The sequence below is a fragment of the Pangasianodon hypophthalmus genome, chromosome 6 (assembly GCF_027358585.1).
Source record: "Pangasianodon hypophthalmus isolate fPanHyp1 chromosome 6, fPanHyp1.pri, whole genome shotgun sequence".
Lineage (NCBI taxonomy): Eukaryota > Metazoa > Chordata > Actinopteri > Siluriformes > Pangasiidae > Pangasianodon > Pangasianodon hypophthalmus.
Genome location: NC_069715.1, coordinates 21703476 through 21727274, shown reverse-complemented (window position 1 = coordinate 21727274; position 23799 = coordinate 21703476). Strand labels below are relative to the sequence as shown.

Here is a 23799-nt window from a genome sequence, read left to right as displayed (position 1 = left end):
ATATTTATGGACCTGACTGTATATATATATATATATATATATATATATATATATATATATATATATACATATGATTAAATCAACACTGAATGCAGAGCATAGAATATATGAATGTTGAATTTTCTTTTTTGTTGTTGGAGGGTGTTGGGTTTTTGACTGGTGTTTGTTGGAAAGTGTTTGGTAATCACTGGTGTTTTTCTTGCAAAGTATTGGGTTTAACTAGTGTTTGTTGAAGAGTGTTGGGTTTTCACAGGTGTTTGTTGGAAAGCATTGGGTTTATACTGGTGTATGTTGGAAAGTGTTGGGTTTTTATTGGTGTTTGCTGGAGTGTGGTTTTTTTTTTTTTTTGGTCCTTGTTAGAGACTGTTGGGTTTTAAACTAACGTTTGTTGGAGAGGGTTGAATTTTTAACTAGTGTTTTTGGAAAGTGCTGGGAGTTTAACTACTGTTTGTTGGAGAATGTTTGGTTTTTATTGGTGTTTGCTGGAGTGTGTTGGTTTTTTTACTGGTGTTTGTTGGAATGGCTTGATTATGGCAAAAATGCAAATATATATATATATATAATTACAATTAAATCAACACTGAAAGTAATATCAACTTTTTGTTTAAAAGCACAGAATACAGAAAGTAGTATTTTGTTGGTGTTTGTTGCAGAATGTTGGATTTTAATCTGTATTTGTTTCAGTATGTTGAATTTTCTTTTTTGTTGTTGGAGGGTGTGGGTTTTTACTGGAGTTTGTTGGAAAGTTCTGGGTTTTTAACTAGTGTTTTTTGGAGTGTTGGTTTTTTTATTGGTGTTTCTTGGAGAGTGTTGGTTTTTTTATTGGTGTTTCTTGGAGAGTGTTGGGTATTTAATTGGTGTTTCTTGGAACGTTTTGGGTTTTTATTGGTGTCTGTTGGAGAGTGTTGGCTTTTTAATTGGTGTTTGCTAGGTTTTTCTTGGTCTTTGTTGGAGAGTGTTAGGTTATTTATGTTTGTTGGAGAGTGGTATGTCTTACTGGTGTTTCTTGGAGAGTGCTGAGTTTTATTTGGTGTTCGTTGAAAAATCTTGGGTTCTTATTGGTGTTTATTGTAGAACATTGGGATTTTATTGCCGTTTCCTGGTGGGTCTGTGTTTCTTATTGGTTGCTGAACACTGGACTTGTTGTACTCTGTTGTGGGAGAGAGTTACCTCTGTATTCTTGTGCTCCTCTGCTTGTCTGTTCTGAGCCACAGCAGGTTGAGGTTCTTCAGGCTTCTTCAGACTTGGCATTTTATTCAGAGTCTCTTTCAGCTGCTTATACTCATCCACCTGGACCTACAAACCACAAAGAGCCATGTAAAACATTAACACCCCTACAGCTGTGTTACTCTCATACGCACTCATGTGCTCTTTGGAGTCAGGTCCACATTAAATACAGTACAATAAATATGCTGGTGAGCAGGACCAGTTACAATTATGCAAACTATACAGTAAATAGTAATGATATATAATATTATAGTAATGATAACAAACTCAAGATTATGTGATTAGTATAGTAAATTGAAGGGCTGATTATGAAGAAGTAATATGAAGAAGTGATTCAACTAGCAGCAATGACTTACTAGTTCATGATACCTTTTCACTTTACAGCAGTGTAAATGGAATAAGTCACAATATGTACAGTATGAAACATTTATTGCCAGACTTCTCAACACAAGATCAAAATGGTAATAATGAATCATTGTTATAGATGTGGTGATGCTGATAACAGGTTACTGGCAAGTCAGGACAATGAATATGTGTAGAAAAAACAGACAAAAGACAAACTCTATCTGTAGTAAAAGGTTATTTGAGAGTCAGCTGAACAGGTGAAAGAAAAAAAAAAAAAGAAAAAAAAAAAAACCCAAAGGCAGTCTGGAAAAATCATTCTCTGAAACAGCAATACATGCCACCCATCTCCATAGCAACTGGCAGTAGTGCTGGGGCGCTTTATCCTAATGTTACTTCCTGTTTACTGCCTAATCCACTTGTCTGACTGACAGCCAACCATAAACTTTTCACTTCCGGTGATGCTCAGAAACAGAAGAAAGACATACATAAATGACGGCATTGCTGGAGAGACAGTAGGTGACAACCATTTCCCACTCCTGCAACTTACGATTGTTGCCATTTTTATTATTTATTAGTTATTATTGCTTCATTATTACTGTTATTGATTTGTGTTTGTTGGTATTGCCATTGGCAAAATCAATACTGTATTCCACACAGGTCAAGAACGTTAACCTGAACTGAAGAACGAAAAAATATCAGTGAGAAAGAAAGGGAGGGGGGAAATGGGAAAAAAAAAAAGAGTTAAAAGCAGTAAAGCTGTGTTTTAAAAGTGCCAGGTTACTTCATTAGCAGGATTAACAGGAGCATCGCTTTGAAGAGTACCACAGTGTCTCATTCCAGTGTCTCATTCCACACACACACACACACACACACACACACACACACACACCTGAGCCACGGCTAGTGCACTCTTGTGGTCCTCCAGGGTCATTGCAAGCTGATCGTGGGCTGCTTTTAAGTTCTTGTGCTGTTGCTAAAGAGAGGATCAGCACAAATCAACCAGCCTCAAGCCATTTCACACAACACGTGATTTCAGTCACCACAGTTAGACAAGTCACACATCAGACAACATTTGTGCAACATAAAGCAACATGGAGAACATGCACTGATGACAATTTGTCAGTAAATGGAGTGGAATTAGACATTAAAATGTACGTAACATGAAGAACATTAAATTTTTTAGAATAATAACCCTTTTTTAAGTAAACTGAAAAATGTCATTATATACTACCAGTCAAAAGTTTGGACACTAGATTGAATATGTATTTTTCACTGTCATAAAGACATTCGATAAAGGCTTATGGTTGAAATTGTGTTTCTAAAACAAATATAAATAGTGAATTTAAGGCCAGTGCTTACATTTGGATTTGAATCACGTTATGTTTTAATAAGTAGTTAAAACGTTGTTTCTATTTAAAATTATATTATTTCCCCCAATAAGCAGTTCTCATTTAGAACTTGGAGGATTTGGGGAAAAGCTCCCTCATAAAGCATGCAAAACTCCATCAGGTACTGTAAATTGTGAAGAATTTCAAAATCTAAAGCAGTTTTGATTTGTTTAACACTTTCTTGGTCACTGTGTAATTCCACGTATTATTTCATAATATTAATGTCTTCATTATTATTCTAAAATACTAGAAAATAGTACATTTCAAGAATCACTTTCCATGAGCATGTCCAAACTTTTGACTGGTAGTGGGTAAACTAGCTGTGTGGTATTTAATAAAAATGTTGGGAAATTTTGCAAATTAAGCAGCACAGTTTAGCTGCTAAACTAAGCACAGTTTAGCTGCTAAACTACATTACCCACAATGCTTCAAGGCCTTACCCTTGTATCCTGAAGCTGCACATGGATCTCCTGATGAGCCTTCCTCAGCTGCCTGTTCTCCTCCCGCAGGTTATAAACATTTTCTACAGGAGAGATATTTCAACACTGCACATATCAAACCACCCAAAAGTGCTTAACACACTTTCATCAACTTCCCCTTATAGACACATACAGAGTTAGAAAGACCTGCATAAAAACTGTCACCTACAGCACGCAATTTATCAGAGTGCAGCGGTGCATTTTGGGTAAAGGCTGCTCCTGAAGTTTAATGTGATCTCCCTGATGAAAAGCTCATCTAATGAACTTCACTCAAGCTGATTAAGTAATGAATAGCCTTTCAAGGCAAAGTGGAGAGGGGAAGTTAACAAAGGTGCAAGAACAGAAGTGGAACACATCACACATCCCGGTACACAGGGGCAGCTCCTTGGGTTCCCAAACGTGGGGTTGCGACTCCTCGTGTGGCCATTTGATTTACAAATGGGGTCGTGACAGAAAGTCAAGATCTCCTCTTTTGTTTTATTAATTTATTTTACAAATGAATACTATGAATAGCATTCTAAATATGGAGAGCCATTTTGTGCGCTACTATTCTGAAACGTTTCTAGAAGTCACACTCAAACATTTCACCTTTAAATTAAAAGTGCACATTAAATGTTATTTCGGTCTTTTTTTGCCATCCTGAAATGCTGTACTAGAATAGGAGTTTAGCAATAAAAATGGACAAATATCTCTCTCCATCTATGTGCACTAGTTCCTCAACAACACTGAGCGACTCTGACTCAAAACAAACAAACATGTGCCGAAACATTTACTTTATATGGAGTCCCAAGTTATGAATCCAGACTTTAAAAAATGTTGGGTGGTCCAGGTTTGGAGTCGCAGAAAATTCATAATCTCCATTTAGGGTCATTTGTCCAAGGAGTTTGGGAACCCCTGGTTTAATGAGTACTAATCACATGGTACTGAACGTAGAAATGGTGCTCTGTACACTGGGAGAGAGTAAGGTGAAACCTATGGTAAGTAATGGGAGAGAGAGAGAGAGAGAGAGAGAGAGAGAGAGAGAGAGAGACATGATGAAGTGATACCTTTGAGTTTAGAGATCTCAATCTCTTTAGTCTGCTGTAATCGCTCATATCTCTGCTGGTGTCCATCCACGACCTTACTGTGGTCTTCATTCTGAGCGTGATGCTGCTCCTGCAGCTCATAGAACTGCTTCTTCAGCTCCTCATGCTGATTCTGCAAGCACAAGGATATGCAAATACACACACACACACACACACACACACACACACACACACACACACACACACACAAACACACAAACACACAAACTTGAGACAGACACAAAGACAAACACTTGTGGATATTGTTGAATTCTGGATCAGGATTTCTCAGAAAATGCTGATTAATTTTCGTGATGTTTTCTGTGAGGACAGAAAAATGGAGCATTTTTGGAAGGAGTCTCTAGTGATAGTGGTTTGTAACAGTCAGAGGTAAAGCTGGTAAAGGATGGAGGGCTCTCCAGTTTCTCCGTTGCACAACAACCTGCATTTTTTTGTCTTGTTATAACTGCTGTAATGTAAGTGATAACAGGAACTAACTTGTTCCGTGGACATTCCACAACATTAAATGTAACTATAAACATATAAATAGTATGCAATGTTGTTCTAGAATAAATATAAATTGTTAGTGTTGGCAAATTGCTGTGATATAAGAGAAATAAAACATATGGGGATGTGTAGTTATTGGAACATAATCAACTTTGGAGTGGTAGCAGTAATTCTGCTTTGAGATGGGCCAGAAACACCACCAATTAGATAGATAGATAGATAGATAGATAGATAGATAGAACACTGACCTTCAGGATCTGATGCTGTGCATGTAGAGAGTTAAACCTGCTGCTGGCATCTTGCTGTGGAGGAACAACACCAATATCATGCTAAGAAAATTGTGCTGTTTACCTAGAGCAACAAGACAACTCTCTCTCACTCTCTCACACACACACACACACACACACACACACACACACACACACACACACACACACACACCCCTCCTGCAGAATATACACTACCAGTCAAAAGTCTAGACCTGTTCAAAGAAGGACTTCCTTCATTTGCACTATATTCTACTGTAATTATAACTGTAATATAAAACTTCTTTATAACTGTAATAAAGATACGAATTATGCAGTGAGCAATGAGCAATAAAACTGCTCAAATCAAAAGTATTTTCTATTTTAAATTTTAAACACTTTTTCTGATTAAGGTTTGCACTCGCTTGGCATCTCCTTAACAAGCCTACATGAAAATGTCTTTAAGACAAGTGAAAACATATCTTCAATCTGTCCAAACATATGACTAGCATACGAGTGAGACACTGAACACACCTTAAGCTGCTGTTTATAGCATTACGCAAACTTTAGTTTACTTTACATTCACTCACACGTCTTGATTTACCTCTTACATGGGTGTGAGAAGCTTTCGCAAAGCTCTAACAATTCATGCAATGTGTTGTATATCCTGACAAAACAAAGAGCAGGAAGCTTGAGCTATTATTTTGATGGTGTTGAGTCTCTACAGCAACCACCATCACAGCGCAGTGGACAGTGTGTGAGAAAACACTAAAGATGGAAGGTAAAACTAGCGAATGTTAAATGTGGGATATGAAATACATTCACAGAGCTCCGTCACTCTCATTCATACACACTGACTTGTACATATACATGTGTGCGGTACATACACAGCCATCAAAGCATGACAGTAACTCCAGCATCACATTAATGACCAGTTTGTGTCCACCGGTAAAATTTTGTCCTGCATGCTGCCACATCGTCACTCTCTGCTTGCCGCTTGTTGGCGTTGTAAATGTTGTCGGTGTAGATTAGGGTCTGAGCACTGTTCAGTTCTCACATCTAATCGGTCAAAAGTTTTATCAATGCACTTGTTCTAATACGTTATCTTTTCTATAGTAACAACTCGGACAGGAACATATATGGTGCACAATCGACAAAAACGGATTTAACAATTTGTGTAATTGTTCACAAGGTGATGCTTTCTGTGAGGAGATGTTTATTTAGCGTTTATGGAAGGAATCTCAAGTGTCAGTGCTTTGTAACACTCAGAGGTAAAGCTGTAATTTTAAGTATTTCTCAAGCTATTTTTTTGTTTGTTTGTTTTTTAATTATTATTATTATTTTTTGTCTCATTAACTTCAAGAGACAGAGTAATATGTAATAAGTTTCTGGTAAGGAAACAACTGTTTGGAGTGGCTATAACTTGTTTCATGGACATTCTGCAACATTAAATGTACCTATAAATGGATTCCTGTAAACTGATAAATACAGTATTAAAAAAAAAATTATTGTTGGAAAATTGCTATGGTATAAGAGGAAGAGGACTAAACACTTTGGAACATGCTAGCATTGGAAAATAATCAACGCTGGGGTGGTGACAGTTGCTAGACTGCTTCAGCCCACCTAGTCATTGATTATTTTCTTATAACAGCATGACCCTTCATGATTTACTCCTTACTTAAACCATACTCAACATATCTTTGGGGAAGTAAACAATACACTGTTTTTATTCTTATAATGAAGTAAAAATAATCTGTAAACTTGCCTTACCCCATAGCCCAGTGAGCTTCACATGATATAAATTCTGTAATAATATTTCTTTCTTTCCTTTTTTTTTTTTTTTTTTTAAACAAATAATACAGTGCAAATGAGTAGCTACATCATGTGATATTGTGAAGCAGATTAGAAGTCTCCCATTCCGTGATGTCTACCATTGCCTTACTTCCTAATCCCAATGCGAGCGGTAAACTCGTATGCAAAAAGTTTTGGAAAAAACTATGCTCAACTTTCGTAACTTCTCAGTGAACTTTTGTCAAAATGTTGTGACTGAGCTTAAGCCTGCCACAATAACTAATTTTGTTGGACGATATATTGTCCCAGAAATAATTGTGATAAATAATATTATTTTATATTATTATTGTACCATTTAATGCCACTGATATAATGATAATACAATAGCATAATAATGCATGTACACCCTTTCACAGAGCAATGAACCTTAAGAATATTCAGAAACCTATTAGCCTCGAGTAACGCGTTATCTTCACCTGTCGCTGTCCGCTCTGTGTGTGTGGAGGAGCTACCTGAGCCCCGCCTCCGACACTGAGAGCAGACAACACGGCTCAACACGCCTGAGAAACTAAATTCAACGTTTTCCACTTAAATATTTCCAAAATTTGAAATATATTCGAATTCTAAAGAAGTTATATACTAGTGAACACTAGATTTTTAAATCAACGGTCCATAAGAGGGCACAACGAATAAATACAAACCAAACAGCACCATGTTATATTCTTTATTGCAAAGAACAAACCTGGTTATTAGCAAAGTTTCTGACGAAAATATCCTTTAAATTTAGTCGATATTTCGTCATGTCAAATTGATTGATTTTAATCAATGACTAAAATGACATCGAATATTAGTCAATGGCATTTTAGCTGACGATAAAATGCAAAAGTTAAACCAAACATTCACACATTTTATATATTAAACGTGTATCAACAAAACCAGGTGAAAACTGCCCTTGTTGTAAAAACCTGATCTCCTGAAACAATGACAATGAGTACACTATATTAGTACAATATTGAGAATTCTTTATGCTGTAGTTCTTCACTGTCCGTGTTTTATTGCGTTGTTACGGAAAGAGCGTATTCATAACGTGGCTTACCGTTCTACCTAGCGCCTTACTTAAGTTCAAGTTCACTTGTGCATTTGCATCACTTTGGGCAGAAGCAAGTTGTAATATTATTTATGTTTATGTTGTGTACTGATTAATCTCATATGTGTATAGCGTATACGCGTCATATCAGGGTGACGCGTCACGCGTCAGGGTGAGTTAATTAAGCCGCTAGTAAAGCGCTTCAGTTTAGCGGTGTTCATTCACTGTTCAGCTTCAGCTCTACTCACTTTACGCAGGACAATCCCCGACATTATTGAGTACAACTGGATTATTTGAAACACTAGAACTATTCTTTCTAGATTTTTCTTCTTTAAAAAACATTGTTAGTGCATTGTTAATATCTTGTGTCATTTTTTCAAAAGTATGCTTTAATTAAAATCTGTGCTAGTGCTTACTACATATCTTTGAATGCATGCAGTTTTTGCATTCGAATGTGCATTTAATTCGAATTGAATATCGAATATTCGAAGTGTGAATTTTAATTTGATAGCTGTAGAGCAGACTAGAGGACAGAAGCAGTGCGCATGGCTAAAATGTAGGTGACATTCATTCTTATGTAAACAAACACGCGTGTAAACACAATGGGCAATATCGAAGTCAGCAAAAATGATCGAGGTCATGTAAATATTTCGCACGTCAAGTCAATAACATAATTATCGTCACAGGCCTAACTGAGCTCTGCGTTAAATTGGAAAGAATGTGGCATGGCATGCATGCCAGTGTACACATCCTGTAATAGTGAAAAAGAAGAAACATACAGGGACTCTCACATTACACAATGCCTCACCTTCTCCTTATTCAGTGACTGCTGAGCCTCCAGTTTATAAACCAGATAATCTGAGAAAAAAAGAAAAGAAAAAACAGAAAACACAAAACGGTTATGTGACACAGGCCAAGAGACAGGGACCTAAAAAAAAAAAAACAACATTTTAAAGTTGACTAATTCTGTATTTCTCTCATTAGCTGCCAATGTGTAAAGTCAGTAACTAAAAGACAAGTCTGAGAAATGGTGCTTTGCTGTGATTATGCTATATGTAAGAGTAATAACTATAAGTAAAAGTAGCACTAATCAAGGAGCAATCTTTATGTGGCTTGGTGCCAAGTTATGTTCAAGATCGCCATGTGCCGCCATTTTGCTTTACACTACAGTGTGGCATTTGAAGTTCTTGAATTCTTGAATTAGAACGTGTGCATTAATTTGCTGTAACTTTTTCTCTCCCTTGAAGTGAATTAATAAGAGAAAAGTCACTCCACAGTTTGTCATGTTACTGAGAGAGCAGTTACCGAGTTGGGAAACTTTACTGGCTGCTACAAAGCGCTGACACCCGAGACTCCTTCTATAAATGTTACATAAACATCTACTAAAAGAAAACGTCACGACGTCAACAATAATATGAATTTTTTTCTTTTGATACACAAGATAATATCTAATAAATCTAGATAATATCTAATATACAAGTCCCTGTGTAGGAGCTGTTATTATAAGAACGATAACATAAGAGAATGAATGCATTCATATAAACTTATAATTTATGTTACAGCTGGAACTACTGAGCTGTTTTAGAAAATGAGCTTCTGTTTTAGAAAATGAGCTGCTCCTTTAGAAAATGAGCTGCTCCTTTAGAAAATGAGCTGCTCCTTTAGAAAATGAATGCACATTCTGATTCAAGAATTCAAGCGCACAGTGGTATAAGTAAGGAATAAACAACTCCAGATCGTACTGTTATACGAATATAACCCACACCAGTGTGGGGTGATGTGTTACCACTCCAAAGTGGGTTATTTTCACAAAACTGCATGGTCTGGAGTGTGTTATTTCACTTATATGAGGGCAATTTAGCAACTATTACAATGTTTAATTTATTAATGTCGCATATTATAATGGTTCACAGTTAAGATGTAATGTTGTGGGACGTCCGAGAGAAAATTTAGTTCCCGTTATCACTTACACCATAGGTGTGAAACAGTCATTCCCTCACCAGCCTCTCTTTCTCTTTCTCTCTCTCTCTCTCTTTCTCTCTCGTTCTCTCAAAAATATGCAGCTTGTTATTTCACAGAGAACCTGGAAAGCACAAACTCTTATATCCTGAAGACTTTCCTGTCGGGAAACTTTGCAAATCACCGTGACTGTTACAAAATACTCACACATCCGGGACTCCTTCCATAAACGTTAAATAAATGTCTCCTAACAAAAAAACATCAGCAGGTCACCGATTAAACATTGTTCTTTGTTAAACAACATGTTTTCTATTCTGTTCATTATTAGTTTTATGTGAAGCGTCCCTGTGTATGTTCTCTTACAACCGAAACAATAACATATTAGAACGAGTGCATTAATATAAACCTATCATTTACGTTACATCCGGAACTACTTTCCGAGCAATGCTGTTATACAAAAATAATGCACGCCTTCTGAACAAACGGATTCGAGAATTCAACCACGCTGTGGAATAATGCAATATATTATACAAGTGAGTATCGGGACATGGTGATCTTGTACATAACTTAGCTGGGACCAAATAGTATCAAGAGGCTGGTGAGGAAACAACTGTTCATAACAGGAACTAATTTGTCTAATGGATGTTCCATAACTTTAAATATAACTATAAACAGTTGAAAAGCAATGTGTCCGAAGTTAATAAATTATACTTTGTAATCGTTGTGGAATAAGGGGGAATAACACACTCCAGACTGTGCTGTTCTGTTAAAATAATCCACCACCGCATTCCTTACATAATCAACACTCTATGCTGTTAGTGTGGCCCCCATCAGATGATCATCACTATCCTACTGTTCTCTCCAGAAGGAGGCTGTGTAGGTAGGTGGACATATTTCAGTTCAATTCGATTCAAAAGACAGTGTAAAAAACAGTTTAAGGATCATTATTTTTTTGGTCACATCTGGAAGCAGAATTGCGCATGTCCTTCTTTAATTCTGTTTAACACGCTAGAGTTTGAGTATACTTGGAAAACACAACTGTTTCTCAAACTGATATGCAAGATCAACATGTGGCAGTAGTTTGATATGTTGCAATTTTTTTTTTTTTTTTTTTTTTTTTTTTTTAACAACACACGTGACATTTAGTAAAGAACATGTATACATGTACCTTCCTTGGACTTTTTGTGCTCTTGCCGCTCTTTCTGTAGAGATTTCTCCAGCCTGGACCTATGCTCATACACCACTATAAGCAGAAAAAGATGGAGAAATACACTGTAAACATTCTATGACTAAGGAGAACACACACACACACACACACACACACACACACACACAGAGAGAGTTCTACAGTAGTTGTAGACATTCCAGTCTGGGCTTGGACAAACATGACAGCTGAATAGGTAATGTGAGCGGTGCTATTTTGAGAAAACAGACGCGCACACGCACGCACGCACGCACACACACACACACACACACACACACACACATACACACACACACACACACACACACACAGAATGTGTGAGCCACTGCCCCACTGACAAGCTCCTCCATTACTTTTTTTTAAAAGCGTGCAAATGTGGCCTAAATGTGAACCTCTTATGCATCTCACTTAGATCAACATGAGGAATAATTAACTATTATGATCCAAAGTGTAGGAGGCTGTTAAAGTCAGTGTTACCTTCTTCTTCATTCCAGTTTAATCTTCTGGTTTAAACAGCACTTATAATTGTCTGAATGATTAAAAAATTCTCATGGCAGGATAAAATTAATAAAAACGCTACTCTAGAAGTAGAAGAAATATTACAGAATATTACACCAAATAAATTTCACTGTTCTATAGGGCTGGACGATATCTAAAAATAATTATCATGGTATTTCCTTATTAAAATATCGTGATAGTTGATAATATAGACCTGTAATTGAGTAAATTAAAGAAATAAAACAGACAATTGCAAAATAACTGGCATGATCTTCAAATTAACAGATGTAAACGTTCATGATTAGGTTAGTGTGTAAGGAAATACATGGGCACAATTTTGGTTTTAAACCAAATGAAAGAGGAGAACAGGATGATCCACCCGAAGCTATTTGTAGGATTGGCAAAAAAAAAAAAAAAAAAAAAAAAAGGTGAAAGCGTGAAATGCAGAAACACTGAAGTTCTGCTCCCATATCCAAGTACACCATCCTCTTGGCTCTCAGACCTCACTTTGCAGCCACGCTGATGCATGGACCAAGCACTAGTCAACCTTCAAGAAGCACAGTATTTACAAGTGCTAAAAATTACAAAAGAGACAGCCCACAGTGGTCACAATTCACTCTCGCAGTCAAGTTCTAGCCCTACATTCTCCTAATTTTATAACATAATCGAGCTCTCTGAATACTTAAGCTGTATTAATTTTCCTCAGACAGTAATGTCACATTCGGATAAAGTTGCAGTGCTCTGTTGCAGCCTGATGGCTCACCAGGTCACAGTCCATCCTTTTAAACATCCTTGGTTAATAACAGTAACAGGAAATTTTTTTTTAGCATCAACACAAAACGCATCAACACAAAACGTGCTCCAGGAAGCACCATTTCACGTAATGGTGAAATTTTTTTTTATTAATTCTTTTCCGCCATTCATGTGGGCGATTATCGAACGTGAGCATCGGGTTACGTGTTAATCATCACCGATATCTGGTTATGTTGCCTTCTCAACCCAGGCCTAGTGTACTATTATTATCGTAACAGCTGGAAAACTGCATTGACCGGTCCGGGTAGACTGCATTCTTTTTTTTTTCACTTCAAAATGAAAATGGGAAACACAAGGACACAAATACCAAAATAGGAAATTAATTCATTATTTCCAAAAAGGTAAAGGAAACTTTTTTTAATTGTTTCTACTTGTTTCACCACACAAAGTCTAGAAATCAAATATTTACAAATCCAAATATGGGGGAAAAAAAAAATGCACACTGCAGTACATTTCAACATGAAGAGTCGTTCTGGAAGTACAATAGGCTATTTTACAGCCGATTCTCTGGTTATTAATCTGTTTTCATAAAACATATGATAAAAACTGGATCGAAATAGACATGCAGACCTCCAAATGAAACTTCCAACACCGTTTCGAACATAGAAACTAAAATGATGCCTAGTTGATATTTAAACTTAGGCACACTGAACTTTGTTCAGACAGACGGACAAACAGGCAGAAAGATATTCAGACAAATTATGCTTCATGTAATACTGATGCATTGTTGATACAACCTTAGGAAGACAGGCGGAAAGAGGGAGACTGAGTGAGCCAGCAGAAACAAAAACAAGATGTAATCCATTTCTGCAGCTCTGACAACAAGCCTCCCGAATCCAGTCCAGCAAGACTCACCACAAAAACCCAGAGGAGTCACAAGGAGCTCTACAGTTAAACCTTTACAAACAAGATTATAGAAGAGTACAGAATGAACAGTACAGAACAAAACCACATCCTAGTTAGCATTCTCACACACCACAAACACACAAACACACACCTGATTCTCATGTGTTCTTTCCCCTGGCTGTGTTAGCTCAGGTAAAAGAAGTCTAAGGAGTGTATCTGAGTGAACTAAAGAAAACACGTCGAATTTGTTAATATCAGTTATCAAAGAGTGAGATTTTATTAACAATAATGTGTACCTGAGAGTGAGAGGCTACATCAAACACTAGCGTGTTAGCGTACAAAATAGTTACTCAAGTATCTTGCTAATTAATGTGCTAACACTCCATTTTATTCTCATTTCTGGTTTTCTCTCATTTCCTTTACTCTGGTATCTTTTCTTTTTGTGTGTTTTTTGGATTCTGACATATTTTTACTGTAAAAATATTTCTTTTAATTGTAAGAAAGCCATTCAATGAAAGCCATTCAACTGGAGGCTATGGTGCTAATTCAGCTAAGCTGAGTTCTGCTGCGCTTAAGTAAATCTCATAACTCAGAATTTCTGCCAAGCAAAGAAAACGCCTCCTTAATTTGGAACTTGGGAAGTCAGGAAGCTGTCCTCAACCCCGAGTTCCTCAACCCCGATGTGAGATAATGACGTACAGTCGACATTTTCTTCTCTACTTTTAAATGAGATTAGAGTAGCATTTGCTTTAGATCAATCAATATACATAAAATTAGCTAGACCAGTCTAGAACACTGACTATACAGGTTGCTGTTTTGAGATGGTAAATATTTACTGTTTCATATCGTTAAGATTAGCTGGCTAGCTTGTTGCTACAAAGGCTATGAGGATTTCATGAGAGGATTTCTCTGAGAAATATCTCCCCTCAATTCTGCTCATTTCTGTGTTTAAATATGAAGCCCAGTTTTTGGGTCTTAATTTCATGACTGTGTCTGTGTTCACAGATGAAATCACAGGCCCCTAATTAAACAATACTAAGTATTACTTGCCATTTACGAAATTACGGCTTTCCTTATTACAAGTCCAGATGCAACCGCTAACTTGGGTTAATTACACTTAAGCCACTATTAAGGTTAAAGTGGAGCAGTATGCAGACACAGCGGGAGTATATATAAAGGATTAAATAGCATATTAGGTGCCGTAAATAAACCTGGCTTGCACAAGCAATTCACAGATATTTCTGACTCTGGAGTTTGCTACAAAGTAGGCTTGTGAGATACAGATTTTTCCCTGTGTGCACAATCTTCCATTTTAAAATATTACGCTAATGTAATCGTCCACAACAGAGAACCTAAAAAAGACAGAGAAATAATTTTCTTCATTTTTGATAGAGCGGTTTTTAAACCATTTCAGGGGAAATTTTTTGTGGTGTCCCTAATAGGCTTAAATACAGTTGTATTTTAATGTATACTTATATACTATATACAGTACAGTAACATACTGTATACTTGTCTAATGTTAGCTAAGTGGAATAGACATTGATCAATCAAATTTATTTCACATTAATGAAATAAAAAATAAAACATTCTCCATTTACTGTGACAGAAAGCGAGAGAGCCTCGCAAGTCCAGAGCACGTGAGATCTGGGGAGGGGACGGGGCTACCAAAGAGTGCCAATTAACAAAAGACCTACACAAATCATTCCAGGTTCATATGTCCATTGCATTACTTCCTGTTTCTGAAAAGAAAAAGAAAAAGAAAAACAGAAAAAAAACTGCTCTTTTGGCATATTTTTGCGTGATCGTATTAGCGTTCTCCGGTGTTAAATTGTAGAGTTCGCAAAATGCGTAAAGGTTGTGAGGTGTGGTAATACAACATAATCATCACTTAGAATAAACATCACTTGTTATTGCGGCAGTGTAATATTGCGTAGGGAAGATAAAATCATTGTATCGCCCAGCCCTACCAAAGAGCTAACGTTCCTAACAAGTGAGAGAAGATTATCAGCTTTCTTTTGTTCACTGTACAAACTGCATGTCGAAATCATTTCACGCTCAGCTCAGCTGAAAGAACATCTTTTGGCTCAGTAATACCATATGCACATATTCAGTTTCATAAAATGACGGTACATAATAATGGATATATTCAAATCCCATTCACTTTTAATGTACAATTCCACCTCAAACTTCTGTTTGCATCGAGTGACACCAAATGATGTGCCGAGGACGGAGGTGATTTCGGCTTTAAGAACGCCACTGCTACTGTGTTTAGCACTGCAACAGCCTTCAAGCAAAACTTTAAGGACAAATCCACCCTGAATGACTTGAATATTAATCTTAATTATTAAACTGTTGCATTTAAAGGGATCCAAGATTTATTTTTTAATGAAATTTTTTAGTTTAAACTTACTTCATCAACAGGTTGGCCTTTTTCATTTTGGTTAACAGTTTCCTTTATTACGTACAATGTCGTTCAACTACACGCTGGTATTGGTGCCAGTGGGAATTAGCTCTTGCTTTGTCTCTATCTAAAGAGACTGATGCAGCAGCGCTTTAATCTTTTAGTCTAGCTCTCTCACCTCCTCATCTTTACATTCTGCAGAAACAGACCACGTTTCAAAGCTTCATGTTAATACCACCATCAGTGTGTAATGTTCCTGTGATGTCAGCATGGCACACAACCACGAACTAAAAACAGCAACAAATTAGCACCAGTTTTATGGGTTTCAGGGTGGAGTTCTCCTTTAAGAATTAAACTTCAAGACACCAAATGTGTCCTGGCTAAAAAAGCTCCAAATGAGTTAAGGGAAGGGATTGATTTCCTCTAACTTAAGTAGCTGTGTAGCTGCCAGATTTGGAGACCAAGACTAATAATCATCTTTCTACACTTACTTAAGTGAAACATTGTGTACTTGTGTGCTTCCTTTTGAAATCTAGTGCCAGTGAATCATACACTGTGCAGGTAATGAGGGTAGGATCCAATCAAAAAGCAGATTACAGAAAAAAATCCTGTTAAGTTCTGTAAGTTCTGAAGATTCCATCCATCTATTGTCTTTATCGCTTATCCTACACAGGGTTGTCCGGGAGCCTGGAGCCTATCCCGGGGACTCGGGACACAAGGCAGGGGACACCCTGGATGGGGTGCAAACCCTTTGCAGGGCACAATCACACACCCATTAACACACTACGGACAATTTAGAAATGCCAATCAGCCTATAATGCAGAAACCAGAAACCACACACACAGGGTAGAGATGGGAATCGAAACCCCAAACCCCCAACAGTGCTAACCACTAAGCCACCGTGCACCTCCTTCTGGAAATTCCATGTTCTTTGTGATGCGTTTCTCCTAATACATAACCTCCTCTAATGACAATTAGGGCTTGAATAATATGGGGGGAAAAAAATAATAAAATTACATTACAGTAATCGTACCCCAATATCAGAGTTTTCTGTATATCACTGCATAAACTAACGCATGATTACATGATTACATGATTAATGACAGGGTCCCTGGTTCATTTCAAAGCTCAGGTTACTTACTATCTGTGTGGAGTTTTCTATATTCTCCCCATGCGCATCCGAGTTTTTCTCCACGTTCATAAATTGCTTATGCTAAACTGAGGTGTCAGTGTGTTCGTGTGCAATATGTGTCTGATGCCCTGAGACGGAATGACGGTACATCCAGGGTGTATTTCCCAGGATAAGCTCCAGATCCTCTGGAACCAAAGCAGATACTAAAGATGAATGGATGAAGAAAGGATTACATTACTCGTGTGAAGCTTATACATGGTCTTGTGCTTCATCTACTGCAGTAAAATAAATTTATCAGCTAAATTTCGGTACGAAACCACACCATCTAGTCACACCTCTACCGTAATTACTCTATGTGTCAAGAGTAAAGGGTTAGTTATAATTTAAGAGTTATAAGAAGGCCTTTAAGTTTCTAAATAGTTTTTTTAATTATTATTTTGAGGACAAACACACTGATACCTATCGATAATTACTTATAAAGGACCTCGTGTTAATGGTTACGGAAGTTGTCATTTACATATAGCTTTGTGAAGACTTGGGTTAATCACTTTTTTAAGTGCAAACAAGATCAGAGTGTTAAAAAAAAATAATAATAAAATAAAATCAACACCCCCGTCTTTGCAAGATGGATTAAAAGAAAGGAGGAAAAGTTTCAGGGGTGTCTAGATTTCTTCTTGATCTTGTAAAAGACTGCTGAATACCTTGGAGTTGGGCTGAGAGAGACTCCTGGTGCTGCTGGTATTTCAGAGCCAGAGCTTCTGTCCTCTTCAGCTCCTGGTGCATTTCATACCAAATCATTCCTCCATAAATGAGGACAAAAACCACAGTGGTGAGAAGCAAAGACTGGAAGATTTTCCTTTGCTTTCTGGAGCAAACCCCACTGCCCATGTTCTCCACAATGAACATATACAACAACTTTGTCCAAAACTTTCCCTCTTATCTGCTGAACATTCCTGGGCATTTAAAGCAGGACTCTGCAGGTCAGATGGAGGCAGATCCTCGGGTGTGGAACATCCATTCCCAGGATGGAGGAAAAGTTTCCCATGCAGCTCTGTTTACTTTTTTTTTTTTTTAAAAAGTTGCAAAAAGTCAACAAAAGATTCCAAAAAGAGGTTTTTCTACTAACAAACAAACAAAACTAGTCCTAAGCTAGTTTTTTTTTGCTAACTTTTCTACAGATGTGAACTCCATGAAACATAAACAAGCACGCCACCTTTAGCTTTAGTTACGTGTCACCGAGCTGTAGCGGACCTGAAGGAAGTCCCTCCCTCCATAATTACCGCCCGTCATTGGCCCACTGCTATTGGTGTGTGTGCTGCTCCGTCAGAGGAAAGTCTGTGTGTGTTTGTATGTTTTTGCGTGTTTTCTTGGTCATACATCCAAATACTCCACGCTTATATTAAAACCCGCATAACCCCATTATCAGAATTGTGTTTTTCTTTGTTTTCTTTGGTATAGCTAGTTAGTAATAACAATTAGTCATTCAACAAAATCCGATTGGTGGATTGCTCGCGTTGGCGAACTTTTAACCTATCCAAACGCACGAAGCGGAATACTATTAGCCAATCACAGCGCAGGAGGCGGGATTTTTTTTGGTATACAGGTTAAAAGTAGCATTGAAGTCACAGCTGTGTGTAGCTACTTTAACTGACTAATTTTTGACGCGTTTGGAATTAGTTTTACTCTAGAATGGGGGATTAAAGCAGTAAGGAACGAGAGGGTGTGTATTATAGTGATTTTATCACGGGTTTTTATTTTTTATTTTTTACTGAAAGGCACAACTAATGACTCACATACTGTATACAGTCGCATAAATATGACGCGAAGCAAATTAAAACCTATTCACCTGTGATAAAACCAGTGGCTTGTTGCTTTCATAAAACCTCAATTTGATAAAAATCTAGTGTTCAATAAATAATTACATTTATTATTAATAATATTTGCAATTAACAATATTATTATTAATATTCTTCCGCCACGCAATGTAGTCCGTTAACAGTAAGCTTTGGTTGCTAAGCAACAAAAGGGCCAATTGAACAGAACAATGGCTGTATTGATTGGAAACCTGGCGCATTAATACAATATTCAGTCAATGTGATGTGGTCACAGGTCTGTGTATATCAAGGATTTATCAGATTTTAGAATTGAAACAGTTCTCCTTGTAAGCAGGGAATAATACAGGACAGACTTGCAGTTATATGAAAATAAGGCGCTCCAGGGGTGGTGTGATGCAGCACAACGCAAATCGGAGTGTTGTTACAACCCAGGGAATTATTTTTGTATTTTTTGTAATTTTTTTCTCTTTTTTCCCTTATTTCTTAGTATTTGCATTATTTTCATATAACCGCACGGCCTGGAGTGTGTTATTCCACTTATAACACAGCGAGTTGTCAAGTATTATAATGTTTAATTGATTAATGAGCACATTTTAACAGTTTAGAGTTATATTTAATATTGTGGAATGTCCACGAGTTAAGTTAGTTCCTGTTATCACTTATGCTATAGCCGTGATAAACAGTCATTCCTTCGCCAGCCTCTCTCTCTGTCTCCCTCAAAAATGCAGCCTATCATTCTACCAAGAAATCTGGAAAGCATAATCTCCTCTATCCTGAAGACTTTCCTGTGAAAGTCTTGTACCTGTTTTCTTGGAAACTTTGCAAAGCACCCTGACTGTTGCAATGTGCTTACAACCAAGACTCCTTCCATTAATGTTGAATAAATGTCTCCTAACAAAAAAACATTGCCAAATCAATGATTATACGTTTTATTTTGTTAGACAACACCTTTTTTTAAAATCCGTTTATTGCTAGTCTTAGATCATGTGAAACGTTTGCCATACGCATCCCTGTGAATAAGTTGTTAGTATAGAAACAATAACGTATCAGAAAGTATGCATTAATATAAACCTTTATTTATGTTACATTACCACCAGAACTACTGTCCAAGCCATGCTGTTATACCTCCTGACCAATCAGATTCGATAATGCACACCTCCTGTCAAATCACATTCGATAATGCACACCTCCTGTCCAATCACATTCGATAATGCACACCTTCTGACCAATCAGATTCGATAATGCACACCTCCTGTCCAATCAGATTCGATAATGCACACCTCCTGTCCAATCACATTCGATAATGCACACCTCCTGTCCAATCAGATTCGATAATGCACACCTTCTGTCCAATCACATTCGATAATGCACACCTTCTGACCAATCAGATTTAATAATGCACACCTTCTGACCAATCAGATTCGATAATGCACGCCTCCTGTCCAATCAGATTTGAGAATTCAACCATGCTGTGGTATAATTTGAAATATTTTATGACAGTTCCAAATGCTTATTCGTGGCTGGTTAACATAACACACTTTCATTTATGGCATTTTGGCAGATGCCCTTATCCATTTATCTCATTTATACACGTGAGCATTTGAGCGTTAAGGTAATGGCATCTTGGCAGTGCTGGGATTTGAACTCAGGACTTACAGATCAGTAGTCCACTGAGCTACTGAGCTACCACTGCCCCCTACGTAACACAGATGAGTATCTACCTGTCAGTTAACACTGTTTTTGGGCAGCAATTGTGTATAATAATGTTCATAAAAGGTCAAAGAAGACATCAACCACCCGAAATGATTGTGTCGCCTAGTTTTTTAATCACATCTTATTAGCTTCCCGCTACTATGATGAGAAATATAAATAACCAATCCGGATCATGCATTTTTTTCTATTTCTGTTTGAAAGCTAATATCCAGCTAGTTACACTTTATGCATAGGGATATCGAGGTAACAGCCAGTGAAGTTCTGGAGGTTTACTGCAGAAGGAGAAATACAACAGTAGGTTTGGGGTCTCGTTTATTAACCGTGGCATTTGCAAAGTTTTGTGCAGATGCACATTTCTACACATACAACATGATTTATCAAGTTATGCGCGATGATGTGCATATGTTTACACACACTCCTGACAATGCGTAGGTCTATGCAGCATATGTATTTCACAAACAGCAATGAGCCAGATAATGATAAATGTCTTGCATGCATTCGTATCATTCACGCCTTACACTGACTGGACTAACGACCTGATCTAGTGTTTGTCATGTTCACTTCATGTTCATGTTCTTAGTGTTTGTTTTCGTGTCTTGCACCTCATTAAATAGTCATCTGTACTCGCATCTGCTGCCAATACTTGACATCTATCTAGATTTATTAACAACAAAGACTCAAAGACTACATTTTTCTTTCTTTTTTTTTGCCACATTTAAATATCTTTGATTTGATGTCCTTATATTTGCTCATCAACAAGACTAATAACTTTCTACTAACACAATGTTTTCCATTTGTTTTTTCTCACTTGCCCTCCCCAAGCTGTTACCTGATTGTTCTGACACTTGACATCACATGGCACGTTTCTGAAAAGTGGACATTTTGTTTGTAGAATACCTCCAGTGCCAGCTGGGAAACAGTGATTAGACTGGATCTTTGCATTATTCACTATCAGTAATTGGTGATTTAATATTTTTTTCCTTATATTCCATCCCTCTTAACATTCAGGGACAGTGAATATCGCAGCTGCTATAAATCCTTTTGTCATACAGCCACCTTTCTCTTTCCTCTTCTTGCCTAGTATGCACGTCAGACCTCATGTACACCTTATGAAGCTATCTACATAACAGCTTGTGACTGAATCTGACCCAAGGGCTGCAATCTAAACAGTCTGATGATGACTGATAAACATAGTAAGAAACTGAAAAGCTCTTTTTCTAGGTGTTTAGGCAAGCTGGCGTGAGACGTGTTCATCTTAGCTGATAATATGATGAGCAGATTGGCCTAGGCCACATGCCTGACACTGGATTGACCTTGCAACATTCCATGAAGGTGAACCTGCAGAGAGTTCCTTGTATACCCTACAATACTCTGTGGACCGGCTGGTGGCTTTTCCATCATCAGTTCAACTGTCCATCTGTCACCATGGAAAGCCATGTGGAGCTCCACTACCTAAACAGAGACTGGCCCATTGGTTCATGGGCGTTATCGCCATGACGACAGGCAGGTTGGATGCCCAGCCTCTACTGTCACATGACAGTCTATATGCCAAAGCACGGCTCCACCTTATGGCCATTGTTTAGCGTTATGTCACTCCAGGAAGCCTGCGCTGCCACCTAGCTGTTACTGCACACCTTGTCCAGGTTGTACAGTGTTAACATCACCCCTGCTAGTTGTGTGAGTGTGGCAGTCATCTCCAAACACCTTTCCACCTTTTCTTTTCAGACTTAAAGTGTGTTAGTTCTTCATAACATTGTGGCATGTGTTATTCTGGTGATAATCACCTGATTAGGAAGGGTGAATTATGCTGCATACTTACCTCCAAACTTACCTCCAAAGTGGGACTTCAGAACTCAGAATGACGTCATTTTTGACTTCTGTGCATTCGAAAAGACATGGATGTGGTGGAAATATTACCTTCTAAAGACAAATATAAAGTTAAACTCACAGAGGCACAGTCGACTCCAGAGTAATAGGTTTTTACGTAATACATATTCTCATCAAGGCCATGGAGAAGAACTCCAAAGACTATGTGATGCATGCGATTAAATAGTTCACCGCACAGGGCTAGTATTTCATGAATGGTTACAGGTAGACAAAGAACTTCCTGCTTATTGGTCACATAAAGATAGCTTTAACATTATCATAATTGATTATACAATTAACAGGTATGGAAATAGGTATATGGGGAATATTTAATGTAACACCAAGACCATGAGAATTACTTCATCTCTTCAGGTCCCAAGCCTATTCTATTCATCATGCATAAGAAGATATGACCTCAGCTTCACTTCTCAAAGGTGTCTTAAATCAGTCCTGATGGAGTAATTCTCCCTCTATGCCTTAAAGCAGGCTTTCAAGGACTTCTTCCTGCTTTCTCACACACAAGCCAAAATATCAAGAAGCAGTTGTGCTAGGCTTCTGAATATCAACTTAAATGTGTTACTACAGAATATAATGAAGCATTAACTAATGCATATATGATTAGCATATTAAGAAAGGTATGAAAGTAAATCATTTACCATATGGACCTCTCCATATTTGTCGTATTTGTGTTAGCAACGAGCTAGCCAGCTAACTGTGATGTGAGATGTATATTTTCCTCCTACGAACAGCAATCTGTATAGTCATTGTTATACATTTAATAAGCTAATATAATACTTACAGTGTACATACAGTGTAACTCATTTAAAGGTAAGAAGTGCTACTGTTGATGCTGTGCAGCCATGTTGATTTGACATCACTTGCTGAACTTGCAGGAACTTAGAGTTCCTGAAGACGAATTCCAAGTTGAGGCGGCATTTTCTGTGGTTTTTCCTGGTCGGCGGTTGGAAATAACGACCTCTTGTTGAATGCAGTGTTCACAGAACCATAGGTGTATATTTAACTCGTGTCCAGTAATTTGTCGCTCAAATAATTTGTACCTTAATTGGACACTGTAGGTTTAGTCTGTTTACTTCTAGGTTCTCCTTCAAAGACATTCTGAAAAGTAAATAATCAAGGAAATAATTCACTTTGTTCAGGTTTATTATACCCGCTATTATATTTGACAAGCACCTTCTCAATGACATGTTTTGAACATGCCTTAAATAAATGAGCCCCAATGGACACCAAATCTATGGTGCATTTCACCATGTGCAATCACTGTCAGCTATGCGCTGCATGAATCTACAGTCTGGGCCGAAAAGAAATCAGCTCCATCTTCTCCTCCACGCCATTTTGGACATTATGACCTTTGGGGGTGCTGTTGTTCTTGGTTTCACAA

The 23799-nt window shown here is 37.5% G+C and overlaps 1 protein-coding gene across 8 annotated transcripts in view; it reads right to left on the bottom strand.

The window, feature by feature from the left end:
* golim4a (golgi integral membrane protein 4a) overlaps window positions 1-18245 on the bottom strand; it is a 28092-nt gene extending 9847 nt beyond the window's left edge. For 5 of the 8 annotated variants that reach the window (XM_034305264.2, XM_034305265.2, XM_034305268.2 and 2 more), the window contains exons 1-8: window positions 17688-18244; window positions 11261-11335; window positions 8942-8991; window positions 5259-5312; window positions 4486-4636; window positions 3401-3483; window positions 2462-2545; window positions 1171-1296 (exon numbers count right to left, since the gene is read on the bottom strand). In XM_034305264.2, the coding sequence (XP_034161155.2) occupies window positions 1171-1296; window positions 2462-2545; window positions 3401-3483; window positions 4486-4636; window positions 5259-5312; window positions 8942-8991; window positions 11261-11335; window positions 17688-17892 (828 nt within the window). In that variant the 5' untranslated portion in view covers window positions 17893-18244. Of the gene's footprint in view, window positions 1-1170; window positions 1297-2461; window positions 2546-3400; window positions 3484-4485; window positions 4637-5258; window positions 5313-8941; window positions 8992-11260; window positions 11336-17687 lie in introns of all 8 variants that reach the window. The other 3 variants (XM_034305270.2, XM_053234872.1, XM_034305267.2) reach the window with 2 other exon arrangements.
* Between the last annotated feature and the right edge of the window lie 5554 nt (window positions 18246-23799).